Source organism: Arvicanthis niloticus, chromosome X, assembly GCF_011762505.2.
Source record: "Arvicanthis niloticus isolate mArvNil1 chromosome X, mArvNil1.pat.X, whole genome shotgun sequence".
Classification (NCBI taxonomy): Eukaryota; Metazoa; Chordata; class Mammalia; order Rodentia; family Muridae; genus Arvicanthis; species Arvicanthis niloticus.
In genome coordinates, this window is record NC_047679.1 from 85,265,313 (window position 1) to 85,292,634 (window position 27,322).

Consider the following 27,322-nt stretch of genomic DNA (forward strand, 5'->3'; position numbering starts at 1 on the left):
AAGGGGGAAAGGAAGACAGCATGGGCATTCTGCAGCTCTGTTAAGCTCCTCTTTATCATTCTTTGAGTTGTCTTCAAATGTGAAAAGGGGAAAGACAACAGGATGTAGACATCATTCCCACGAGCAAAATGCATGTCTGAAGAACTCTTGCTACCAGAAATAAGACCTCCAATTTCAAACACATAAAAAAGTAAAGTTTCCCTCAACACAGAAGCTCCCAGTAAGTCTAAGTTAAATGTCAATTTAGCCACTAATCATACTTCATGTGCTTCTTACACTTGTCAGTCAAGAACGAACTTCCTGCTGCAGAAATGTACTTCTGCTATCTAGCTAAGGATTGGAGAAATGTGGGGAAAGGGGAAGTTATAAACAGGAAGCACATGTGTATGTAGTATCATACACATGTACCTGGCTCAAGGCAAATGGTAGAATCTTTCTCTGTAGCAATAAGGGACAGAATCCTACAACTGTCAAAGGGGAATCAACATGCCAAAGCTTTCACATCAGTCAATGTACAGTCAACCTGTATGACAATTTTGGTAGTATTTCTTACAATCATCTAAAATCCAAATAATATTTTCAATTAAATGGTAATAAAAATTACCTCATTAGAAACCTCTTGGTATGCCAAATGTCTAAAAATTTTTCCATCATAAGTATATAGGTGTGGAAATATGTTTCTTTGTTATATGGGAAACATACAGGTTTTTAACTTAATGTATTAACCTATATTTTTGTAGATGCTTTTGTTGATGTTTATCAGTTAGCTAACAATCACCAAAAACTGATGGAGTATTATATGCTTTGATGCATCCCATCTCACTCTGATGATATGCTTTGGTGTAATAGTTGTACATAATTTTGACTTTAAGTCTATCCAAATTTTATACTTTGAATCTTGTAAAGTATCAAATTATTCTAGGCCTAGACCCTACATATTTGATTTTTTTTAACTTAAAAAGCATGCCATATACTCTGATAATAACCTCAATATAAATGCAAGTACAAATACAGACAAATTTACAAATACCTAATTAATCAGTTTGCAAAATCATATGATCAGTAGCCAGAAGGTTGACCACCAAAGACTCTGTTAATATAGAGTTTTATTGACTCTCTACATCTACAGCCAACTCAGAGCCTTGAAGTAGGAAGGACACTGAAGTCTTCAAAGCCATACATATCCGCTAAATGCAGTTAATTAGGACTGCTATTGTTTCTGTTTCTATTTTATTTGTCTTTCCACTTTTATTATGCCCTTTGCTTTATTAAAACAAGCATAATTGATTTTCCCATCACTTTAATTTAATCCTACTTCTATAAATAAGTGCACTTTAGTATTCTTTCATAAAACTCCTGAAAGGGATTTTTAAATCCAATTTACCACACTTTTAATAAGGTTTTATTAAGTCACTTTCATTGATTTCCACCAATAATGATGTTACCAGCATATACACAGCAAAAAGAAGGTCTAGTGACATGGCATTGTCTTTGATAATGTGTTGCTAACAGATAATCCCTGGATAAGAAAAAAAGAAGATATTTCTTGACATTGACATATCAAATGTGAATTTTTTTCTACCCTAACTTATGCTCCTCCATCAAAATTTTACTGAAGCTTTTTTTTTTTTGGCCTGGTTGTGAAGGTCATGAGTAGGTCAAATGTGCTTGTATTCTGTCTGTGCTTTCATAGACTTGAGAGAAATGAGATTATCACCACAGCCTGCTTTGTTATTCTCTGCCATCAGAGTTAGGTAAAACCAAAAGGTGCAAAAGGACATGGTGCCGTGTAACCTTTTATTGAAGGAGATATGTATGGAGAGCAACTTTTAAGGAATTTTTCCTACTCCATTGTTAAATTTGTATGAACAAGTCAGGGTAAAATGCAGTGAGTATTCATAAGTCCTGCGGGTTTGGGGATTTTTTTTTTTTTTTGAGAAATGTTTCTTTATTATCACGTTGTGGTAACAAGCTTTGAAATACATTTTCTGAAGGCTTCTAAAATGTCTCCCACAAAACCACAGCCTACCAGGGCAAACCTGACTGCCTGTTGGAGACTGTGCTTTGGACCAGCAATGTCATAACTTGATACCTGTTTCAGCTTAGTTTATTTGGAACTGTTCCAAGCCTAACCACTCTGCCTGGTCTATAATTCAGGTATGGCAAATCTTCTCTCTAAAGGTCAAGTTAGTAAATATTTTAAGATGTGTGGATCACATATGCTCCCCCTTGCATCATGTTCATCTTATTCATAATCCAAAAAAAAAAAAAAAAAAAAACCAAAAAGGCACTTTCAAAATGTAAAAGGTGTCACTCTTTGTTCATGGGCCACCCAAAAACATGTTATGGGTTTAAGAAGATTTAGTTTAAAATCACAGTCATTAGATATAGATGTACCACCCTGAGGTGAGGGGTGAATTATCTTGAGTACTTGCTTCATACTTAGAGCCAGCTAACAAGGACTCCCGGGCTAAAGACTAACATCTAAATTATTGGGACCATGCCTCGTTTATTCCTTCTCCATTATCTACATTTTTGCAAGAGCATTAGCTTCTTGTTTTTCCCAAGGAAAAAGAGAAAAGCTAATAGGAGCCAGGAGGAAGAAGGAGAAGGGGCAAGAAAGAAATAAGAAAGCAGTGAAAAAAATTAAAGAAAAAAGAAAAGACTCAGAGGTGAAAAAAAAAGCTAGAAAAAAGCAGAAAAGAAGAATAAAGAATGGGACAGAGCAAGTGAACGAAAGAGGTAAATGAGAGAGAGAAGGGAGAAAAACACAGAGCGAGCCAGACTGTGAGAGCAAAAGCACAGGCTCTCCTTCTTTTCCACAGAGCCAGGCAGCTCTTAGCGGCACCTCCCCAGCTGCTTTCAAACACTGAAGTTGCTGCCCAGCCACTGATCACCGTCCCAAGAAGTGAAATGTGGGCTTCACATCTGAAAACTTCCACTTGCTTTTTCACCAAGTGAAATGGAACACAGAATTCAAGGTCCAAGCAAATGGCTTGTGTTTTCTTTGGGACACTTGGGCTATTTCTACTCAGGGAAAATTTTGATGTACTGTCTAACTCCAGTGCATATGATTAATGTATATATAGGGCAAACCAGGATAATTCCATTTTTTTTTCTTCCACAGCAGGTTTTCAGCCCGAATTATCTGGATGCTTGCCTCAACTCTCCACTAGGCTTTGCCAGGATAAGCAGAGCCAATGTAGTATGCTGGAGACTGGGAGCACTCCCTCTCTCCAAGGTTCCCTTCAACACCCACACCCTGTGCAGCTGAGCAGAGTGGGAACTGTCCTAATAAATTTCTTCTGGGTGCAAAAGTTTCTAAGATGCCCCTAAATCCCAAAATGCATTCTGCTTAGCTGTAAAATGAGCGAACATATTAGATATTTGAACTGGGAATGCTATACTAATGGGAAAAATATTTGACCCTCTTACTTTCCCCATCCCGGAAAGAGACCATCCAAACTAGTCTATGATAGACCAATTAAACCAATTGCTGATCAACTTGTAATTTATCTTTATACACAAATATATAGATATAGAGTTTGCTTTTAAAAAAAAAAACTGGCTGGGCACTTAAGACCATTTTATGAGAAACACAAGTGGAGTCACGGAAGTTAACTTTATGGCTTCTGCTGTCTCTTCTTTCTGCTGTTTCCTTTTGAGGTGACAGGAAGTTTTGCAGAGTTCATTATCCTCCTTCTTAGATCACCTGGCCCAACCATAACAATTGTCTGTAAGCATCTTTTTTCCTGCCCTAAGTAATTACTTTTTAACTAGTTCTTTAAACAATTCACACAATGAGATATGATCACATCCACTAGTCTCCCCCAATTCCTCCCAGATCTCTGTTTCTATAGGTGTCTTTAGAATATAGCCTGACATAACAAAAATAATGTTGGTCTTGGGAATGTATTAACTGTGACTACTGCAAACATTTGTACACTACTTTTTAAAATTTCAGAGCCTGAGCTGCAATTGAGGAGACAAGATTATTAGTGAAGTTGAGTCTTGGAAAAGAAATTATACCAAAGATTTCTAAGAAATTACAATGAGTATATCCACTTGATAAAAGTATGTCCTCGTGTATTTTTTGTACCACTACCATGATTCTGAGAATGGGATTTGATTTTTTTTGTTGTTATGGAGAAAAGGTGAAAAGAATCATTGGAAAGATGCATGATAGTTTATTTTACTGTATCTTACAGATCCAACTTCTAATGATGAAGCTTTCCCACATAACTTCTTTCTTTTTTGGAGCAGAAAGGAAGGAAGAACATGAAGAGTCAGAGCTGTTGATATATTGGGATAGTAGCTTTCAACTCTAGTGAAACTTTCCACTTTTCCTTCCATTTTGTTTCATCAAATTTCTCAGTGACCAACTTCCCCGCTGCCCTGTGGGTTTTGGATATTTCATTGCCAACTTTTCCCTCTGGATAGATAATCTATAAAGAAAACCACTTAAAATTAATGAGAAGTTGCATCCCAACTTAATGAGTAGCCTCATCCTCTAGCATACTGTAAAATGTACCTAATGCATGAGAATATACTGAAATAAATTTATTAATATAATTAAATAATTATTAATCATTTAAAAATAATGAGAAATTGTTAAACAGGCAATTGCATGTATCTCTTTTGAAGGTTTGTTTTGTTGCTGCTGTTGTTTATCAGCAGAGTGCAGAGAAACGTTGCTCATTGTTGCTTTTGAAAGCTTTCCCACTGCCAAGTGATGAAAATATGATCCTGGAAAAAGAAGGTCATCTGAAAAATGTGCATCTGTGGAATAAGTTTCTCTTTTCAAATGGCTTGTACCAAGCTGTTTGATGTCCCCATGCTATGTGCTGAATGTGACCGCGCAAAAGCAATCAGTAACCTGGGCCAGATTCAAGGTGACAACTGTTGCTATGCTTCTGCTCGAACATTAGTACATTAGACAGGGCCCTGAGCTTTGCTTGGTAAACACTGCTTTCTGGTGCAGCGCCTGTGTCCAAGTCTCCATTTGTTAACACCACACGTGTGTAAGGGCTTTACTTTATGGCAGATGAGACTGTGAGAATCGTGATTTCTAAAGGATTAATGTATGGGATAAACAAACCTAGAGGTAATTGTGTCATGTCCCATCATGAAGAAAGCTATAACACAGTCACCTCACTTTCTGAATTACAACACAATTTACTTCTAAGTGTCTATCTAGCCTTCTTCCCCTCGTTTCCAGGCGTTGTATACCACTTTTAGACTCAATGCTAATTCCAAACTTCATTCTTCATTCTTAAAGCAGTAGACTGTTTCTACTGAATTCATGAACACAAATCACTTCCTTAGCATCTATTAGTTTGAAAGCCAATGTTAAGGACCTAATGCTGCAGATGACAGAAGATATTCTGATCCATCAGGTAACTATGATTCTAAAAGAGACCGTCCACCATCTCTCTCACAATCTCTCATGTTGGTAGCACACACCCATGGCTTCCATAATATTTTAGCTGTTGAAAGGAGGGTGGTGTGTACCATTATTATTTGTTAGCTAAAAATTATAAAGAGAAAGCAAAGAAAGGAAGGAACGCACCAAATTAAAAGGAAAAATAACTGTTTATTAAAAGGTTTTCTGTTTACCTTTCATCAACTGGTTGATGACTTGCTCACTTAAGAGAACTAACTAACTAGTCTGGAAGTTTTCCTTGAGTTAAGTGATTAAATAAAAAGTGCTAAACTACACCTGAACTCTGAAGAAGCAAAAGTGTGTGTCATCAGTACACTGTAAGTAATGATAAGGCTATGAAAAGGATTTACCCAGGTGTATGTAATTTCTTAACTGTTGCAGAAATGGGCTTTCTGAATATGCAATACATAAGAGAAAATATAATGGACTTTAGTTAAAGCCTGGATCTAGAATGCAAGCCTAATGCTTTAAAGACAATGTCTTTGTTTTACTCTTTCTCTCTTTCTGTGATTTATAGCATATATTGAAGATCTCACAAGATGTGTTGAGCAAAGCAGAAGACTAATTATCGTGCTAACTCCAGACTATATTCTTAGACGGGGATGGAGTATTTTCGAACTGGAAAGCAGACTCCATAACATGCTAGTCAGTGGAGAAATCAAAGTGATTTTGATTGAGTGTACAGAATTAAAAGGGAAGGTGAATTGCCAGGAAGTGGAATCGCTAAAGCACAACATCAAACTTCTGTCACTGGTCAAGTGGAAGGGACCCAAAAGCAGCAAATTAAATTCTAAGTTTTGGAAGCACTTAGTGTATGAAATGCCGATCAAGAAAAAAGAAATGCTGTCCCACTGCCATGTTCTAGACTCTGCAGAACAGGGTCTTTTTGGAGAACTTCAGCCTATACCTTCAATTGCCATGACGAGTACCTCAGCCACAATGGTGCCATCTCAAGCTGATCTCCCTGAGTTCCATCATTCAGATTCAATGCAAATGAGGCACTGTTGCAGAGGATACAAACATGAGATGCCAGCAAACACCCTGTCAGTACCCTCCTTGGGCAACCACCACACTTACTGTAACTTGCCACTGACACTACTCAATGGACAGCTACCCCTTAATAATTCCATAAAAGAGACTGAGGAATTTTCAAGGAATAATCCACTTCTGCCATTATCATCCAAAGAGCTAAGCTTCACCAGTGAAATTTGGTAGCAGGGGAAAAATCTCAATTCTTCGGCACAACTATACGAGAATATGAAATTTCTGCTATACTAAGAACAAATTATACCTAAAAACATTGAGGTGCTGAAAAGGTGAAGAAAAAGGCACAACAGTCATGTTTATACTTAAATTTTTTATTTACATTTATAGAATAGTAGGGGAGTAAAAGGTCTTGCTTTTGTAGTATGGCACCTTGTCACAATGTACAGATTTGACTTTTCCTGGAAAAAAATTGAATTGTGTCCTTTTCAAGTAGGTTTTATGGCACCATATGGACTGCCCATGTTTAGGAGTTTAGCATTTAAACTGTATTTTTCAGAAAAAAAGGATAAAGAAAGAAAAAGAAAGAAAATTTAAAAGTTTCACTGAATTTAAAAATTCTGAATGAATGTTTAAGGGAAAAGAGAACTTCTATAAAGTATCTGAAAGCATCTGGGAATTGTACAGGAACAAAACAGATTGAAGCAGCCAATTGGAAGACTGTCCAGGAAGATCAGTTGAGAAAATGATTGAAACATTACATCTTCTTCAACATAATGGACAACTCCTGTAGACTAAACCAACAGCTTGTAACAACAGCTTTTCGTTCTAATAGACAAGCACATCAACTGTAGCCAAACTGGTAGGTAGGTAGGTAAACTATGTGCATTTCTTAATCAAATGAATAGACAGCTCTAAGCTTTTTAAAAATGATTTTTAGTAAACCTTATGACTTTCTGTATCATTAAAAAAAACATTTTGCAACTTTAAAATGCATCTTAAAGTACACAATTTATTGTTTCTGTAAACCTTCACATTTAGATGTGTTTTCCCTAAACACTCTTGCCATATTCTCTAAGATTTATGTGAAGATGTGGGCATTGCCCTACTTGTTTTTCAACCTCATTGCAAGTTGCGCTTATATATATATTGACTGCAAATATCTGCAGTTGAAGAGAAGTAATGACACTATTCAGAAATGTAGAGCTAAGTGAGTTGAGTTTACTAGTGGTAGAGCAGTGACTGCAGACTTTCTCATTTGCAAAGTAGTTGTGAAATAGACTATTCTGTACATACAAAGAATATGCTCCACTCTATGCGCAAGTCTCCTGCAGAAGTATCTCCATTCCTGGTGCTTCAAAGAATACATTTAATAGACTAAGCTTGTCCATCTTCATACAGAGACTGGGACTGCACTATGTCAGCACATCTTTGTGAATAACCTATCTCCTGATGGCTATAAGGAATGTATCCCACTTCTAGGACTCATTGTGGATCATGACATTTTGTCACTTACAATTAATTTGGTGTCCTCTCCCACCTTATACCTCGGGGGGGGGGGGAGTCAACTGCTTAACTGCTGATCAAAGTTGATTCAGAAATTGTACAAATGGTTCTTACAGAAAATCCTTGTACAATTATGAAGAAGGATTATGTATACAATGTGTAAAAATTAAGACTTTGTTTGCCCCCTTGTGATTGTGAGACCCAAAAGTAGTATCAAATGAGAAAATATGCTTTGATGATTTGTCTCTAATTGCTTTCCATGGTTGTTTCCCTGTAATCTATCAGTGCTGTGAAATTACCTGTTTCTCTGTTGCTTTTCTATATCTTATCTGTTTAGAAAATCCAGTTTTGGACCAAAACTGTGTGGAAGTTTCACAGTGATACATGTTTATTTCACAGGGAGACATCAGTTGCTCCTTTGAAAAGTCTTGTTCACCGTATGTGGGTATTTCATAGATGTATTTTTTTCCCACCAAGAATGGAAACTTCGGTAAAACTTATAGGTATTTCAAAATGAAAGTCTATCAATTTTGAAGTGTTTTCCAAGTGTTATAAAGTTATATTTACTCTGGGTATTCCTTAATGCTATGTGTAACAACTAAATTAATAATCTGCATGAAATGAGTTGTACATGTTTTAAGTGGACAATTGTACTTTTTACTATTTTATTTTTCACAGAAATCTAGATGAATTCAAATAGAATGTTCAGTCATATTTTTAAACTAATAGTTCTGTATTGAGCATGCCAGTTCTGAAAATATAACATGGGCCTCTCTACTTCCTTTATTTACAATGATTAAACGTGGGTAGCAATTTGAGTTGGCTGGCCACAATGTGTCCCTTCACTGCTTGTAGGTACTCAGAAACACAGCATTCACACTTGTGCTGGGGAACTTGACAAGAAACCTTTTCTACCATTTTCAGGAACTAATGTGTACACTATCTATAAAAATTTATTTCTAGATGGCAATTCAAAATTTAATTTTCATCTGAGTTTCTTTAAGAGATATGGCCCATAAGGGTATAATACATATTTCATCTAAAACACAATGTATGTTTCCAGTTGCTTTTACGGTGAGACTTTTCCCTTTCAACTTTTCACTGAATTTTGGAAATCCAGGAAAGCATGATTACAACTAGTTCTTACATACTCAAAACAAATTTATTCTTATTAAGTTATTTCATGCAAACAGACATTTACCCACTGAATATTAAAGGTGAAACATTCTGAAAACCAAAAGGAAACATAGCAAATAAATGATAGGTATGTAGATATCAAAACATTCTGTTGTGAATAAACACTGCTCAAGGCTATGATACAGACAACAAGTTCGTCCATTTCATTTAGCAAAATATGACTTCTAGGTGGGTTTGATAAACATGGTCCCTGGTCTAACCAGAGAGATAACAATATAGCAGTGTGTTTTCTGAAAATATTATATCATTTGCCACTACTTCTAACCCTCAATTGAATTAGAGCCAAATCTGTCCTACTATCAGGAATTCATTCAAAACTACAGCAGAGAGAAGCCGTCGAACTTCTAATAAGACTTGAATCCAGAGTAAAGTTATGTAAAAGACAAATGTTTTGGATGTGGGTGAGAGGTTAATGTTGTGCAGCTTAACACTGCTAGAAGGATGCAGGGGGAAGTGAGAGCAGTTCAGTTATGAAGAGAGTTGAGAAGGAGCTGCAATGGGAATGAATAGTAATCAAATGATTGTGAGAATAAAAGAGAAGAAAATTCTGGAGCCGGAGAGATGGTTTGGTGGTTAACAGCACTAACTGCTTTTCCAGAATACCTGAGTTCAATTCCCAGCACCCACATGGCAGCTCACAATTGTCTGTAAGTCCAGGGTCCAACACCCTCACACAGACATACATGCAGGCAAAATATCAATGCACATACAATAAAATTTAAATTATCTTTAAAAAGAAAATTCTAACAAAAATAGGAAGACATGTCTCTGACAATTGTGATTTTTATAAGGCTTACAAGTATATAGGTCTAAAGCCTTTGCTTTCTTTTGAAAATTTGTTTTAAAATAAATGAATGCATAGCTTGAGAAAACAGCTTCAATTTGGAGGTTGGGGAGGTATCTGTTCTGCAAGTATGAGACCTGAGTTCAAATCCTCACCTCCTGTGTAAAAGAATGTACATGCATACCATCATTGGACAGTAGAGAGATAAAAATACTGTAACCTAGCTGGTCATAAATCCTAGCTGAGAGGTGAGTTTTTGCTTGTACAAGAGTCTGTCTCAAGGCAGGAAGTTAGAGAAGTTGGAGAAAACACCAATATCCTGAAAATTACACATGAAATCTTCACCCTCCTTGTACTCATTTCTCAAGATAAGGTAATGAACTGATAAAACCATGTTCAAAGTTAAGATGGAAAATTATCGGATAGTGATCAGCTCAACATGAACACTCCAAATCAAGGTTACTCTTTTGGGGAAGTGAAGTTAATGTTGAAAATCACTGGCTCTGGTTTCTCTAGTGCTCATTCGTGTTTGTTGTGAGATGACCTATGTAAGGTCACAGCTTTGATAAATGTATAAAAGAGTTTGATAAGCCTAGTGATTCACTCTAAACGCTGTCATATCGAAGTTGCCTTTAAAAAAAAACTCAAATCAGCCACAAGCAATTTCAGAGGAATATTTATTACTCCACTTAATTACTGGGTAAACAGAACTTGTAAAATTATGTATAACCACCTATATTTGTTTTTTCTACATGCTCACTGCTATTTTCATAACTATATTTTCTCCAGATGGTGCTATGGTCAATCGTGAAATTTATTGAGTGCCTGCTGTATACTGGACAATGCATCAAATGTAATAGCATTTTTTTAAAATCACGATCCTTATTCTCAGATAGTTTATACATCACATTTGTGAAGAAAGCAGTGTATCTAATGCTCCTCTCAGTATAGAGAAATTAGTATTTGCTTGTGAATAATAAGTGAATTAGATTCTGTATCGACTTGGGCAAGAGGTAAGTTTGGCATGGAGAAAACAGCGAAGAAAATGGGAACTTCCCATGTACAGAGCATAGCACATGTGAATACTGAAGGAAGAATGAGCAAGTTCTACTCAAGTGATAGCAGGAACAGAAATCCAAACAAGACTGGGAGGAATGCTATAGCATCCATCTAAGAGAGCCTGAGAGCCAGCAGATTTAGGGAGAATCAGGAAGGGGAAGGGAATGGAGGCTGGGAAGCCATTTACGAGACTATTCTCACAGTCCAGTTGAAATGAAAGCTAGAGATAAGTGGTGACCTTAAACCTCAGCAAAGGGCAGACTGAGAAGAAGAACTAGGCAGGATATAGTGATGCAAAAAGTGGAAGTGGGAAAAAAACCTAAGCAGCTCGATGATCAAAAACAGTAGTCGCATCAAAGGAATTTTGCAAGTTTTTAACCCATGCTTTAAACTGAGAATTCTAACACTGCCAGGGTCAGGAGAAAGTACAGCTCTAGGCACAATTGCTACTGAAATACGTTATGAAGCATTTGGAAGAGAGAAAGTCTCTGAAATGGCAAAGTGCTTCTTACATCTGGCTTAGAAACAAGTACATTCACTTCACTTGTAATTCCAAGTTCACAAGGAAGAAAAAGATTGAATTTTGTTCTCAAGTACCACTGTCTGCTTCTATTTGAATTCCACATCTCTTTTTAAAATAAAGAATTAGGACCCTGAAAGTAAAGCACTGAAATGATTAAGTCATGACCAGCAAGATGGCTCAGTGTATAAAACTACTTGCTGCCAAGCCTGATTACCTGAGTTAGAGCCCCAGAAACCACATGCTAGAAGTAGAACAGCTTCCTAGGACCCCCATTCCTCTACACTTGCAACTACACAGAAGTGGAAAGAGAGTGAATGAGTGAGAGAGAGGCAGATGGAGAGACACAGAGACATGGAGAGACAGCGAGAAAATAAAAATGTTAAATGTAAGCTAAGAACAAAAAGAAGTGAGTTTCTGACGATCAGTAGTCTCATCTCATTCCTGGCTAGAGTCCCAGTACCCAAAATAGGGCACATCACATTGTTGTTTAAATGGGAAAGGAAACCTGGAAGCTTCTGTAAAGACCATTACAAAATAAGACACATTATCTTTCGGTCAGTAACTTTACAATTTAGCAGAAGAGAGGAAATGCGTGAGATTATCTTTCTACATCCTGTTTGGGACTAGGGTTTTACGATTCTAACTATATTTGTGGTGGGAGATCAAAGATTCTTAAAGATTCTGCCAGTTACACAAATCATTATTCCTCAAAAGATTCAGACAGTTTCGTTCTATGAGGCCACCCAATATAGCTTTTTCCTCCTAACCACAACATCCCTTTCCCTAAACACATACTTTATATGCCCACTCATTGCCAACAAAAACTTCTTTTTTTCCAAAGGTTACTTTTATACCTATAATTATTATTCTAGGTGGAAGAATAAGGATTAGATTAGCCTCATTTACTGGGCACAGGGTGAGACCCACCAGCAGATCTATCAATGAATTCAGTATGTAGAAATACCTCAGTTTCTATTCTCTTCCAGAAAATTTTCCAAGCAGTAAATAAGCCAAGAATTTTTCACCATCTTGATAGAGAGGTTGTATGAAAACATCTAGAAAACAGAGCAGTTTCATCTATTTTCAGCTAGGGAAAAATTCCTTAGCATTTCTATCCCATTTCGTAACTTGAAAAATAAACACATATAGACAGGTATTGGGAACATTGTAGGCAAAGTGCTAAGAATGGTACTTTGCACAGCCTAAGAATGATATTACTATTACTACTATAATTATTATTCTACATAGAAATGGCACAGCCACATACTACTGCTACTACTACTACTTCTCTCTCTCTCTCTCTCTCTCTCTCTCTCTCTCTCTCTCTCTCTCTTTCTCTCTCTCTCTCTCTGTCACACACACACAAAAAAAACAACAAAACATGCGTTTTATTGTACTTCTCAATTGTAAAGGATAGTCTATTTGGTTTTGTGCGTGGCTGCCTGGATGACAAAGGACACTCATTTTCCAGACAGTTGGCTAGGCAAGAAGTACATTCTGTGGTCATGGAACAGATCAGAGCTAGCTGGCCCATAGAAAGAACAAGCCTACAGTAACCTTGACCTCATTAGTAATGTGTTCTGAGCTAGACAAAAAACAGGACTCCCAGAACATGGATTATTCAGATTTGCTGTCCATGTTAATCAAAGTCCCCAGATGATTGCTTGATATTCTGCTTTACTTTAGCTAGGTTTACATAAGCCCAAAACATCTGGATGAGAAGTGAAAAAATGCAGATGTTTAAGCCTCATGATAGGAAACATCCAGATGTCTCAAATTTGGATTTGTCATTTTGTTCTTTGTTTTAAAAGAAAAAGAAGCCAAAAGAACACAAAATAAAATGTACCATAGTCTGTATTTCCCTTAACCTGGGTAAAAATCAAGCTGGTTGCTTATTACAGAATTTTAAAATGCCCAAAAGTTGATTTGGAATCTTTTTGATAATGATCCAGATGGAATGGCATGTGCTTCATTAAAAAAAATCTAGGCCATAACTAGCTTTTATGAGAGTCAATGGCTGTTACCATGAGATAAAATACTGGAAAAGTTGATTATACTGAACTGTCCGGGAAAGGATAGTTTAGGTGTTACCAACAGGAAAGACAAATTTTCTAAAGAAATCTTTCAAAATTGTGCTTATTTTGTAAGAGGGTCTGTCCTCAACAAAATATATATGCCAAGAAATAGAAACATTTCTTCTATTTATGGAATTACCATTTAAGAATTTTTTTTACCTTGAATAAAATGCAGAGAAGTAAGTCTAACCATGAGCAATAAAGGTTGCCATCTTTAGAATGTGAGTAGAAGATAATCAAAATTCATGAAGAAGTATTCAAAATGCCTTTAAAATCAGTATCCAAAATAATCTTTGCTAAGTTAACTTCTGACTGAACTACCACAGTCTACCCTGAAGGATTCTACCGAACTTCTATATCAAGAAAAGAAACACATTGACTAAGGGCCACACCAAGGATTCATACAGTTATAGAAAAGAACAAGAACTTCAAGGCAATCTATTTCATCCTTTCTATTTCATTCATGGGAAAATAGGTCCAGAGATGAAGTGACTTGCTCCAATGACAAATAAATTATGGAATACAGAACCATACTATTATGAGTGCACCGATGGTAAGTTTTGGCAATGTATACAGAAAAGATAAAGAAACATAGTAACTGATTAACATGTGAAGACATTGATCACGTTGGGCACTGCAATGAATACACCAATTATAAGAGTGGGAGTTATTTGGACAATGAAGAGTTATGAATGTCCCAAGGTAAATAAGCATCATTGTGCTTTGAATTCTATGGCAATATTCCAATGTAGAGAATATAATTCATCATGAACAACAGTCTTTTGATTGTCCTATCTCCCCCAACTCGTTAAAAAATATCAATATATACAATATAGTTTGGGTTCCAAAAGAGCTTATATGTCACATGATGATGACAAAAAGTTTTAAAGGTTTGTAGAAATGCTCAGATAAGACACTGAAGAACTAAGTTCAGGTTTTTAGCATTGGTGTGATCTTCAGCTAGTGCTCAATTGCACACGTACATAGCTAGCCAAGCTACCTTCAGATTGAGGTAAGTCCTTCCAGGTCTCTAGCACTGTCTTTGGTAATGTGTATAAAGAACTTACAAATCGATGACTCTTGGGTACTTCAAAAGGCAAGGCTAAAACCTAAATAAGAAGATATTCTAGGGTTTCCCCAGTTTAAAAGCAAAGACAAAAAAGAATCTGAAGCAGTTTTTTCTCCTGAGAGTTGGCTGCACTCTTCATTGTATACACACATAATATGGAAAAGCCTAAGAGAGAGTGGATCATTTTGGAGAGAATTAGTATCAAAATCAATATGATTATTCATTGAGTCTGGTTACTACATAATATTCATTATTTCCTAACACAAAGGAAATTTATTGGAAATGAGAATGTATACATAAAAATGTAGAATATCTCTATAGAATGCAAAGCAGAAGCATTGCACCATTCCCAACCATTTATCATTTCAATTTAAAAAACATTAGTGCTGCCAGTGGAAACTGAAAACAAGTTGTCAGCAGTTTTCCTCGAGCAAGATGGAACCACAAAGCCATAGACCAGGCAGTAAAAATTTGTTTAAAAAAACTCAATGCTTTAAGACAAGCCAGATTATTATGAGAGATATACTGTAAACTACTCATCTCATTTATTTTGCACGAATGCCAGTTCACATGAAATGAGTTTTATTGGTTGGAGAACTCCTTTTTCTTTCCTGTCCTTTAATGTGTGTAAACCGAGTTGTGAGCCACACTGTGGAGGACGAGGGTCATTGATCTTCCTCTTTGCTTTTCTATTCTAGCCACAACCCAATGTTGATTAAAAATGATGAAGCCAAAGCTTTACATGCTTCCTCCATTCATGAAAGTTATTGAAACCTTTTTTCTCCATTTCTCCAACATCGGTCTCTTTTAATCTGGAAAAACATGGGATGTTTTAAGTTGGAAGGGACCTGGAAGGCCATCTAATACTCTTCTTTTATTGATGGAGAAAATGTTGTCACATGTCCAATATTAAAGAACTAATTAGTGACAGAGCCAAAACTAGACTCAAGAGTTCCTGAATGACCATAATCATTTCATTATCCTAATCAACCCTCAACAATTCAAAGACAAAATTCTGAAAGCATTCACCCAGGATTCAGGAGTAGAGTTCGGTGGCAGATCATTTGCTGAACATGGGCAGGGCCCTGGGTTCCATCATTAGCACCTCAACAAAATAAAATAAATATGTATCCATCTTTCTTTCTTTCTTTCTTTCTTTCTTTCTTTCTTTCTTTCTTTCTTTCTTTCTCTCTCTGTCTCTCTCTCTCTCTGTCTCTCTGTCTCTCTCTCTCTCTCTCTCTCTCTCTCTCTCTCTCTCTCTCTCTCTCTCTCTCTTTCTCTCTCTTTCTTTCTTTCTATGTGAAGGACAATGTCTTGCCACTGTATGAAATGTCAAATCTTTTCCAATTTCTATAGACTACTTGAGATATCCTCAGTGTTACACCAGAGACACTAACTACACAAAGAGCTTTGAATCAAATGGAAAAGTTCCACATTATAAATTCCAACACCACCTATAGGAGAGAAGATAAATTAAGATTATGAGATCTTAACTTGTTCTTAAACTTACACTTCCTACCCAAAACAAGTGGGAAATATTTCTACTCTTTTTATAGTGAATATTAGGGATTAAACATAGGACCATATATATGCAAGGTAAGCATATATATATATATATATATATATATATATATATATACACAAAATATTTGTGTTTATTTTGAGGCAAGTTATAACTAAAATTTCCAGGCTGATCTTCAGCCATTAGTGGTGGAAGATATTTTCCATGTAGTATCAGTTATGCAAATTACATCATGATTAGGATATGTATTTGCATCTAAAACTAACTACCAGAACAAGTCTAGAACCAGAATTTCTATACATAAATTCTAGACTTGAATTTACTGGCTAGTTCAGTACCAACAAATTACTTAAAGTGCTATAGTTTTTTTTTCTATGGTAAAATAGGAATGTCGTTATAATAACAAGGATTCAAGAAAAATGAGCATATAAAGTGCTTAGAAAAGGGGTTTACACACAATATAGGTTATAAAATTGTTATATGATACTGTACAGGGGGAAAAGTTAGCTCAGCCAATTAATCTCCAACACTGAACATGGCAGGAACTGTTTTAACAGATTTTACCCATGAAATGTATGCAAGGAAGAATTCCTCTAATTGCCAGTCATGTCTATTCATTAAATTTAGTCAAGCATGTCCTTTCCTTGAAAACATTAGTGTAATCTTTATTTCAACTACTACTTTTATATCAACTGGTGTTCATCTTCAAATTAGAATATGATTCATAGTTTACACTAGGAAAAAAGATCCCACAACAATTCTGAATTAGTGAATGGTGACTGTCCCTCAGTCCTCTCCCATCTCCCCAGTGCAAGCAATCCTGGATATTTTAAAGAAATAAGTAGAGTTTTTTTCAACCTGTCTAACTCCCTAAATTTCTACTCACAAATATCCAAACAGGTTTGAAAGGCCAAAAATATAAAGAGAAAGTTCAGTAGGTCAATAAGCCACTGCATAGTTGTGGCTTTTAGGCAATCACAAGTTAAGATGAGTCAACAGTATGATGTAGATGCTTAGAAAGCAAACTCGGGTCTAGAAGACATTAATACAAGTAAAATGCCCAGTCTAAGAAAATCACTCAGCAGGAGACAGATGATACCAGGAGGGCTGTGCTCATATCTGAGTGCCCACATTCTTATTAGAACCATTTTGGTATAGAACGATGTCAGAAAAGATGTTTGTGGATGATGAAGTTTCTGAAATTCTGCCATGGAAGGGAGGAACTGGAAATTTTTGTTTTTCCTTAAAAAGAAGACATTTAGCCAGAATATGACATGGAAACAAAATTAGATTTATTCAGTGTAGTCCCTGTGGGAGAATCAGGGTAATAAGTAGAACGCATGAAGAGGCAAATTTAGGCTCAGGATCAGAGAGTCCTGTCTAAGGATATAGACTACCCATAAACAGAATGTGCTGCTTGAAAAAGTGGTAAATTTTGTTGTAGCAAACCCTCAGGGATGGTAAGAATGCAGAAACTATTTCTAGTTTGTGACTTTTTAAAAAGTTGATAACAAGGAATATTTCTAAATCAGACCTGTGATTATAGCCCAGTGATTATATGTTCATATTGTTAAACTAGCTGATTTGACTTCCAACAAACCCTCGCCCTATCAGATTAATCTTTTACTTAACTTCACTTGTGTCTATTCTATCCTCTCCCCTCTACTCCTATTTCTTCTCCCCCATCTCATTTTCTACCAGTCATAAACACAAATATTTACTATTTAAGACATATGTTGAATTCATTATATTCCAGGAACCCTTACTAGACAGATATGGCTGTGCTTATTCAAAACAAACCTTTTTTTCTTAATTTTTGCTACTACAAGAATGCTTCAATTTGACAACTCTTATTTCTCCCTCTTCTGAAAAAGTGTTTAAATTCTTCTAACCAGAATAAACTCATTGTTTACCTCATGCATGTGTATATACTATGTTTCTTCCTGAAATATCCCCTGTTAACTATAAAGTTACATGAAATTCATTCTTCAAGACCATGTCTGGTCCAACTTTACCTGGCCTTTTCCTTCGTTTTGATCACCCTGTGTCTCTTATTCACTTTCATTTTTAACATAGACTTATTATGTCTCCATTTTTTAAGTTTATGTAATTTACATTTGCTTTTCAAGCAATGATACTGTTCCCAAAACCAAATAATGTGGATATCCCCATTTCTTGTATGCTTTAGAAAAATTTTCTGATTTTTTTTTATTTCTTAGTAGGTGTTATTGCATACTCATAGATATTAAGAACCATTCTAGTTTGAAAACTTTCTTTGCAATTTCAGAAAGCATACTGCTTTGTTAATACACAGTCCACAGTCAGTAAACTCTTAACTGTTTATCTGTACTTTAAAAGTTGTGTTGAATGCCTGTCTGGAAATATCGTTTAGATCATAAGGGCACAGAAGTAAACAAAACAAACTTGGATATATGCCTCCATAGAATTTACATCCTTAAATATAGCCAATAAACTATTTGAAATATAGGACTTATCGAAAGAAGAGTGAACACAAATTGCCCTTCTGCAAAATACATGCATTAACTTGGAATAAACAACATTGCCTTTACCATGTGAAACAATTTTAGAAACTGTATTCTTAAACCTTACATTTTAATGTACCCATCAAAAGTGACATATGCCATTCTGGTGTGAATAAAAGTAAGTTTTGGCAGCTTTGGCATTTGTCCTGTCTAACTAGAGTCTTATAAAATCTAAGTAGAACCAAACTGAGTTAGCTACCACTAAGCATAGACTGGTCTAATTTAGCACACCTAAGATACTTCTGACCAATTATCTTTATTCAGTGGTTTTGGAGTTTTTTATTAAGTGAATATCCAACCACTTAATTCCACGGGAATAGATGCATTTTAAGTCACAAAAGGACTAAGATCGCAAATTAATGTGAAATAAGAAATGAGTAGATACTAAATATAATATACTGAGCATTTTTCTAGAAAAACCAACGTCCAAGTCTCTGGATTTCACTAAGACCAGACAAGGAATAAAATATAGGGAAACAGAAAGTCTGTCAAGTCTAAATGAATGGTGACCATAGATACAAGGATGCCAAGTGTGAAATATAAGCACTTCTTCATATGGAACTAAGTCCCCACTAAGCCAAAGCTGGCGTATGTATAGGGAGCAGTGTTTGGAAAGGGAATGGCTTAAGGGCAGAAATGAGAGCTCCAAGCTGACAAAACCTGAACACGGCCCAGTTCTGATGTTGTGCCTCCACACATGAAGCTGTTTCTCAGAGAGCAGCCTGAGAAGTTGAAGGAGCTCTTTTTCTCCCTGCTCTTCACTTCCCCCACAGACCAATGCAGACTATGGAATGTAAGTCCACAAACCGCCACATCTCCACTCTTTACCTTGTGAGGAGGCCAAAAATGTTTAGCTATGTCAGTGGGTCCAATAGCCAAACCTCATATTTTTATGCATAAATAATTGGGAGTATGTGTAACACTCTGTCCTCAGGGTTTTCAGAGACTAGGAGGGTGTAAATCATCTTGGAGTGCTGAATAAATGCAGATTGATAAAGAAATGTACACAGGTTTATACATATAAATTTGCAGATATTAATATGCTGGAACATTTTCTTCATCAACCTCCAAATAACAGCTGGACCTCAAATATTTGAAAAAGATTTATAAGTCCAGCAACAGTTCCTTTGCTGTTTTCTCCTTTAGGAGCTACAACTAGTGATTTTTATGTGACTTTCAACAGCTCGTCTAGGACTGTGTAAGTTGCAGAAGTTTGAATAAGGAGACTCAACTTGAAGGTATGATGGTTTATTCAATTGCAACACAATCTAGAAAAAAATGAAGTGTCACTTCAGAAGGATCCCCTTAAAAAAGAGAAATGTCATGCGGAGAGTTTTCTTCATATCAGAGATGCTCATGTTATTCTTCAAAGGATTCTTCTAAAGCAGCTATGCAATGATGATTCTGAACACAGCTTTAAGACCACTTTTGTAAATCTGGATAAAATCATGAATAGGTTTTTCAAGGGGGAAAATGTACATATTCCCCCCCCCCAAAAAAATACTGGATAAGATGTTGGTAAGGTAACAATTCAAAAGGCTTATGTATATCCAGAAAGGCTTATGTGTATCTTCTATGGGTGGCATTAAGGGCTAGTTGTCCCTCAAATGAAAAGTACCTCCTTCAGATACTGACAACAGAACATAGTTAGAGAGAAGAATAGGAAGAGGAAATAAATGATGTTATTTAACAGTGTCAAATAAAGCAAAGAATATATACACTCTAGAATTATCCAAGTGATAGCTCTAATTCATAACAGCTAAGCAAAAACAAAATGTTGCATGGATAATGAGAGGAATTGTTACAATGCAATGAACTTTTTACTCTGCAAAATAAAAGCACACTATGTTTAAGGATAGTCTTTCAGAATGTAGAAACTGTGACCCTTGGCTGCTATCATTTTTTTCTATATTTCTTGCCAAACAAATGTTATGAAAGAATATCTCCAGGCATTTGCTCTACCCTGAGGGTTAAAACATGTACAGGATGGAAACTGGCAGAGTGCTGAAGTTGGCGGACTCATCTGCCTCACTAAAGCTTCTAGAGACTTCCAAGGGCTCTAGGGATGAGGGAGTTGTCTTCTTTGGAGAAAATCAGGTCACAAAAAATGTCCAAGTCTTCAGAACAATTGATCCATAGCAGCAGATATAAGTAAGAAACAAATTTGTTCAGTGTAGATTCCATGATCTCAGAATGCTGTATTTTACATTAAGAACATCTACAGGAAGTACTTTTGCCAGGACAAATAATCATGAACCTTTCTTAAATGGAGAAGCTGTGAACAAAAAGCAGAGACATTATATTTGGGGAAGAGATAAATGATTGAGGCTTTGAGACAGGATTCTTTGTGGCTAACATTTTTAAAAAGAATTCTATGGCAGCTGAATTCACTCTTGGATATTTTCAGGTTTCCAGTGATATTTCCATTCTTTTGCCTCCATGAAAACCAAGATCATACTCTCACTTGTATAATTGTTTCAACAAAAATTTGTTCTAAGATTCTCTTATAGACTTTACTTTTCTGGCTACTAAGGAGCACAGTCGGGAGCAAAATGCATAAGGAGAAAATAAGCAAGTAAGCATGTACTTATATGTAAGTCTTTTAGATACATTAAGAGATGTATGTGAGCACAATTAAAAGATAGATGTCTGAAATCCAAGCATGCGGGAGCCTGAAGCAGGATAACAAATCTAAAGACAGCTTGTACTACATAGCAAAAGCATGTCTCAAAAAATTATTGGAGGTGTAAGTTAGTAGAGTGTTTACATTATATGCACAAAATCCCAGGTTCTATACTCATGACCAAAAACAGGCAGCCATGCAAGTCTGTAATCCCAGTATTCAGGAATTGTAGGCAGGAGGATTGGAAGGCCAATGTGGTCTTTCACTATAAAGCATGTTAAACGTCATCCAGGGCTACATGAATGTCTGCTTCAAAAAGAAAGAAAGAAAAAAAAAAGAAACAGAGGGATGGAAGAGAGAAAACAGGAAAGAAAAAATAAAGGATGTGTATTTAAGATATTAAGTATAAAAGAAGAAAAATGAAGTCAGCTTGAGGACATGATTCATAAAAGACTAGTTCAGTGTATAAGGTACAGAAGGATGAGAAGGTAATTCCAACAGACAGAAGAAGATGCCAAAAATATCCAGGAATAACATACATGTCTGACAAGCTGTATATAGGACATTATTACTACGTATAAAATGTGACAAGTTAGGAAAAATCATATAATAATATTTCAGTTAAACATATTGAATTTCAATGATCATCATTTTGACATCCATGTGAGTTTTAACAAGAAATAGGGTTAATGTAGTTGACCTAAGGAAAGTATTTGTTTGATGCTGTAATTGTTCAAGAATAAAGACCCCTAACTCAAGAAGATCCCTTGCTAAACCAGTTATAGATTTTATTTAACATTTTAAGGTAACATCTGTATGACATGAAATTAATCATTGTACATCTTACTGCTTACTGGTATTCACTAGATTTGCAGTGTCATTCCTTCAGCAGGTTCTAAAGCATTTTCATCACATCAAATTAAAATGCCATAATAGCATACTTACTAAGAACTTAGTCCTTGATCCAGACCCTAGTCCAGCCATTGTCAGATTCCAATATGACTTTGAATTTTACTAGTGTACTTATTCTGGATGGTTCACTTAAACTAAATGATAAAAGGATCTTTTCTATCGACTTTATTTCATTTTGCATCACATCATTGAAGTTCACAAATGTAGTATGTGATAGTAACTCAGGTAGTCCTCTAGGAAACAAGCTGATGGTTCATATGGAGATCATATTTCACTTTGGAGATACAATCTATCTGGGTTTTCACTTCAATTGTACTAATACATAATCCTAACAGCAATGTATAAAGGCTCCAATTTTTTTCAAACTCGCCAGTAACATCAACAGATTTTTAAAACCCATACCATCTTAATGCATTAAGTAAAATATAAACTGTCTAATATAACACAGAAAAAGAAAAACATCATGCCAAGGTCATGTTGGTGGGCTATCACATCAGTTGAAAAAACTTTGGCTGGTCTCTTTCTACAGCTTTACAATTTATAATCAGTTATCCTCGTATTTAAATTATGAGCATCAGGACTTGGGAGATGAACAGTCAGTAAAGTGCTTTCCAACCAAGCATGAGGACCTAAGCTCCACCGATCCACAGAAAAACCAAAAAGAAACAATCTATGATTATCCATAACTCAGTAACATGCTTTCCAAGGAAGAACACACCAGTTGGGTATCCAGAACCTAATATTCATCCCCCAAAACATGCATATGAGTAACATTGACTGGGTTACATTTAGGAATATATATGTGCATATGTATATGCATTTACATATATGCATGTAACAACAATAAACTAGAGGTCATGAATTTGGAAGAGAACAAGGAGGAGTGTGTGACTGGGAAGGGGGTCAGCTAAAGATGACAGGGAAGTGGGAAATGTTATAATTAAACCATAATCGTAAAAATAAAATAATGAAAAAAACTCACTAGCTTCGTCCTGAATATATATCTCAGACATTCAAAAGAAGATTAAGGATGCATTGTACAGCCAAATTTTAGCCACAAAATCAGAAAAAAAAACTGTACTAAAAGTTCATGGTGGCAAGTTAGAACATCTTTCTCCTCTGTAAGGACTATATTTCATCCTTAACACTAAAGTCTATGGAAACTGCTCTGCTAAACTTCATTTATATAGAATATCTGAGCTTGCTGCACCCTGGGGCCAGCTCAGGATTTCTTTATCACCAATTAGAGCTAAAATAATTTTCCAGTGCTTCCAATTATGATCACACCCCTGAGGGAACTAGCTTCTTGGGTGGGGTGAAGAGCAGAGAGATTCATATGAAAAAATCTAGTATTAAGCATCTCAGGCAAGCCAAAGCAGCTGGATGAGCAGCAGAAAGAATTCATATGAGCTTGGGAACGGATTATATGACTAGCCCTGACTTCCAGAAAAACAAGGCCAGTTAACACTTGCCAAAACTCCATAGATGACCACCACGGCAAAAACTATAAAATCCAATTGAAGAGGCCAAATTCTGAACAGCGTTTTACCTTTAAATGCGTACATTGTGTGGCTGCAAATAATGCTGTGATGAGATAGTAAATACGTGCTTTGTACTTTCCATGAATCCAGCTAGCCAAAGGAGCATGGAAGAATGAGGTTCTTTCCATGAATCCAAGTAGGCAAGTGAGCACGTAAGAAAGAGGTTTGCGGTACAGCTGAGCCACATGGCAGTTCTATTTTTAATTTTTTGAGGAATCTCTGAACTAATTTCCGTGATGGCTTTATTTACTTGAACTCCCGCCAGCAGTGAATAAGGTTTCTTCTTTTCCTGCAAGGGCTTCAACATTTCTTGTCAGATTTCTTTATGGTAGCCATTATGGTGGGAGGAGGTAACTTAAAGAAGTTTTAATTTGCACTTCACTGGTGACTGGGGCATTGAATCCTTTAAAAAAAAAAAATAGTTATCGGGTATTTGTGTTTCTTTCCATTTTGTTAACACAAATGTTGATTGAGACTTTTATTTCCGTGGTGTTTAATTTCTATAGTTCTTCTTAAATGCTGAGCTAAATATAGCTGGTAAAATTTTCTCCTATCCAGTGGGCTGTCTGTTTGTGCTGCTGACTGGACTGTTTCTTTTGCTGTGCAGAAAACGTGCTCATTTCATGTAGTCTCATCTAGTGATGTGTGGGACTGGTCCCAGTACTATCAAAATGCTGATGAGAAAATTCTTGCTCATGACTAATTAGTTATCTTGAAGATTCTTTCCTATGTTTTCTGTTAGTAGTTTCAGCGCATATATATATATATATATATATATATATATATATATGTTGATGGGAAGGTAAGTATGTCCACATGCATGCCAGTGCCTGCAGAAGCCAAAGGTATGAGATTCTCTTGAAGCCAGCGGTATAAGCAGGCCTGAGCTGCCTAATGTTTGTGCTACGAACCAAACTTGAAGTCCCTGAAGGAGCAATAAGCTCTCTCAGCCATTGAGTCATCTTGAGATCTTCAGGAAGATGAATGATGGACCTTGAAAATATAGTATTAATCAAGTTGAACCAAACTCAAATGAAAAAGAAAAAAATACATGTTCTCTCTCATATGTAGATACTAACCTATTACATAAAGATGTACATATGTAAATGTGTTGCTCAAGTTCAATATTTTAGAAAGGAGACCAAGAGAGATAAGATTATGTGATGATGAAGGACATAGTATAGGCAAAAGGATGCATGAATCATGAAGGATTATATAAAGCTTTATTTTTTGTAGTTTCAAGTCCATTAGTTACTCCCATCACCACAGTAGATACATAAATTCAACTTTTTGTGATTGAGTTAGCAAGAACAATTTTTGTTTTCCAAAAGAAACCAACATGTGTTATTGCTTTGAGGCAGTGATTGTGAAAGTTGGACTTTCTTTTTAATCCCATAGACCATTGATGCAATAGGAACTAAACAGTACTAGTCACTGAATGCATTTGTTACATTGGCCCAAACAAAAACTGTGTTTGTTTGTTTGTTTGTTTGTTTCGAATTTGAGCTGGGTGGCAGGAGGGGCTCTGCAACCTGACTTGTCTGTTGAAAACAGTATCAAACCACTTTATCTTAGTAATGTATGTTGTATTGCTATACATAGAATAAAGTATGATTTTAAAATTTAAAAGGAAAGCGTTTTGTGTGTTTGATGACAGGGTCTTGTTACATAGCCCAGAGTAGCTTTGGGTGGCTTCATAGTCACAGTCACTCTGCTTTACCTTTCTGAGTGCTGGGATAACAAGCATGATCCAGGAGTACCACACCCAAGGAGAACAACCTCCTTAGCATATAAGAAACAAGGGTCATAACAGAAATCTGAATAAACGTGAGGAGACGACTCTTTTAAAAATCTAATTATAATATAATAACATACAAATTCAAGGACTCCTCTTTTATAGCCATTGTTGTTACATATACATATAAACAAACACATCAACACAGCCTGTAAATATATGTTTCTAGGGCTGGCTACTGGCTACTGGGTAACCAATTGGGGTTCTCAGCCTTGAGGAAGACCAATACTCACCTCTTTGCAGTTGTCAATTGTTTGTAGCTCATCTTGAGATGAGACCCTTTGAAGTTCCCCTGCCCCTTGGGGGCTGTTTAGGCAGCCATGTTATTAGAAGGTCTTTGGTGTCATTTGCTATCAGGGCAAGGAGTCACAAACTCACAGCAGATTCCCTGATCCTTTGGCTCTTAACAGTCTTTTTGTTCCATCTTCTGGAATGTTCCTTGGACCTTAAATACAATTTCACTGTAGGTATATCAGTTCAGGCTGGGCACCCCTCAGGCACATGTTCTCTCCATTTTTATTAGTAGTTGTGGGGAAGAAATCTCGCGGGTGGGGGGAGGGAGTCTGGCGGCAGAGTCCCAGGGCAGTCAGGCATCAGGGTCCCGGGTGGGCTTCCGCGCCACCAGTGGAGGATCCCACATACACGCAGCTGTCGGTGGGCGGGCCGGCGGCTGCATCGGTAAGGTTCCAGGGTTCCAAAAGCTGGGAATCAGGCAGAGACCATGGACACGTGGAGTCCAGTTTTCCAAAGCTTTATTGTTCATGGCATGGTGAATGGACACAAGTGGTATGCGCTCCCCCCCCCCCCCCCAAAAGCCAGGGGAGACCAATCTTATAGGAAAGGGAGAAAGGGGAGGGAATAACTTAATTAGCTATGCCCCTGGCCTTTTGATAATTCATTAATATTTAAATCTCTGGAGGTGGAGACTTGTTAGTCACACCCTCTACCTGTCCTACGTGACTGAAGGTAACAGGTTAAATGGAGTTACCTCGTCCAAGGCCCAACAAGTAGTGGCTTTCAAAATCATCTTCTTCAAAAAAGAATTCCTATGACTAAAAATGATACCTATACTTACCTGTTAGTCTAAGTGTTTACAATGCAGTTAAAACTTGGAGGGTTTTTACATATAAAGACCTTCAAAATTCATTTAAATCTTCATTTTTCAATATCAGTCCTGCCATTGGTAAGGATAGGAAGAGACATCCAGTACTGAGCACATTGTGGTGGGTATCTGAGAAGGTCAGTCTGTATTAGTATCTGACAATTCCAGCGTCAGTCAGATTCAGTCTCTAAAACTGAAGTACTTTTCTCTGGGCAACCTTAAAGGCAAGATATTAACATATTAGAACTGGGGAATCTTTGTTTTGAAGAAATGCATTGATAAGATTATCTTCTAAATAATATAATTACAGTTAATAGTTATATTTTATATACTCATATTTCAGATGTATTATCTTATTTGATCTACATGAGGATGAAGTTATTATCATTGTTCTCTTCCCAATAAGAGGACTGAGGCTTTAAAGCAGTAACAGCTTGCACAAGTTCATACTAATGGCCAGGGAGAAAACCAGAACTCAGTTTAAGAAAATATTCAAATGATTCAAATGATTTGGCACTCTTTAGAGCAGCTAGAATGATAAGCTTAACAGAGATAGTCTAGTTAACATGGAATTTAATGAGAGAATTTTAGCTCAAGCCTTAAAACAGTCTTGAAAATAGAGTAGATGTTTCTCAAAGAACTAG

At 36.3% G+C, this 27,322-nt stretch overlaps 1 protein-coding gene across 1 annotated transcript in view; it reads left to right on the forward strand.

Moving 5' to 3' along the window:
- The window catches only part of Il1rapl2 (interleukin 1 receptor accessory protein like 2), a 1,120,259-nt gene extending 1,112,277 nt beyond the window's left edge, over positions 1 to 7,982 (forward strand). The window contains exon 11 of the mRNA XM_034486219.2: positions 5,961 to 7,982. Within this exon, the coding sequence (XP_034342110.1) occupies positions 5,961 to 6,658 (698 nt within the window). The 3' untranslated portion in view covers positions 6,659 to 7,982. The remainder of the gene's footprint in view (positions 1 to 5,960) is intronic.
- The last annotated feature ends 19,340 nt before the right edge of the window (positions 7,983 to 27,322 follow it).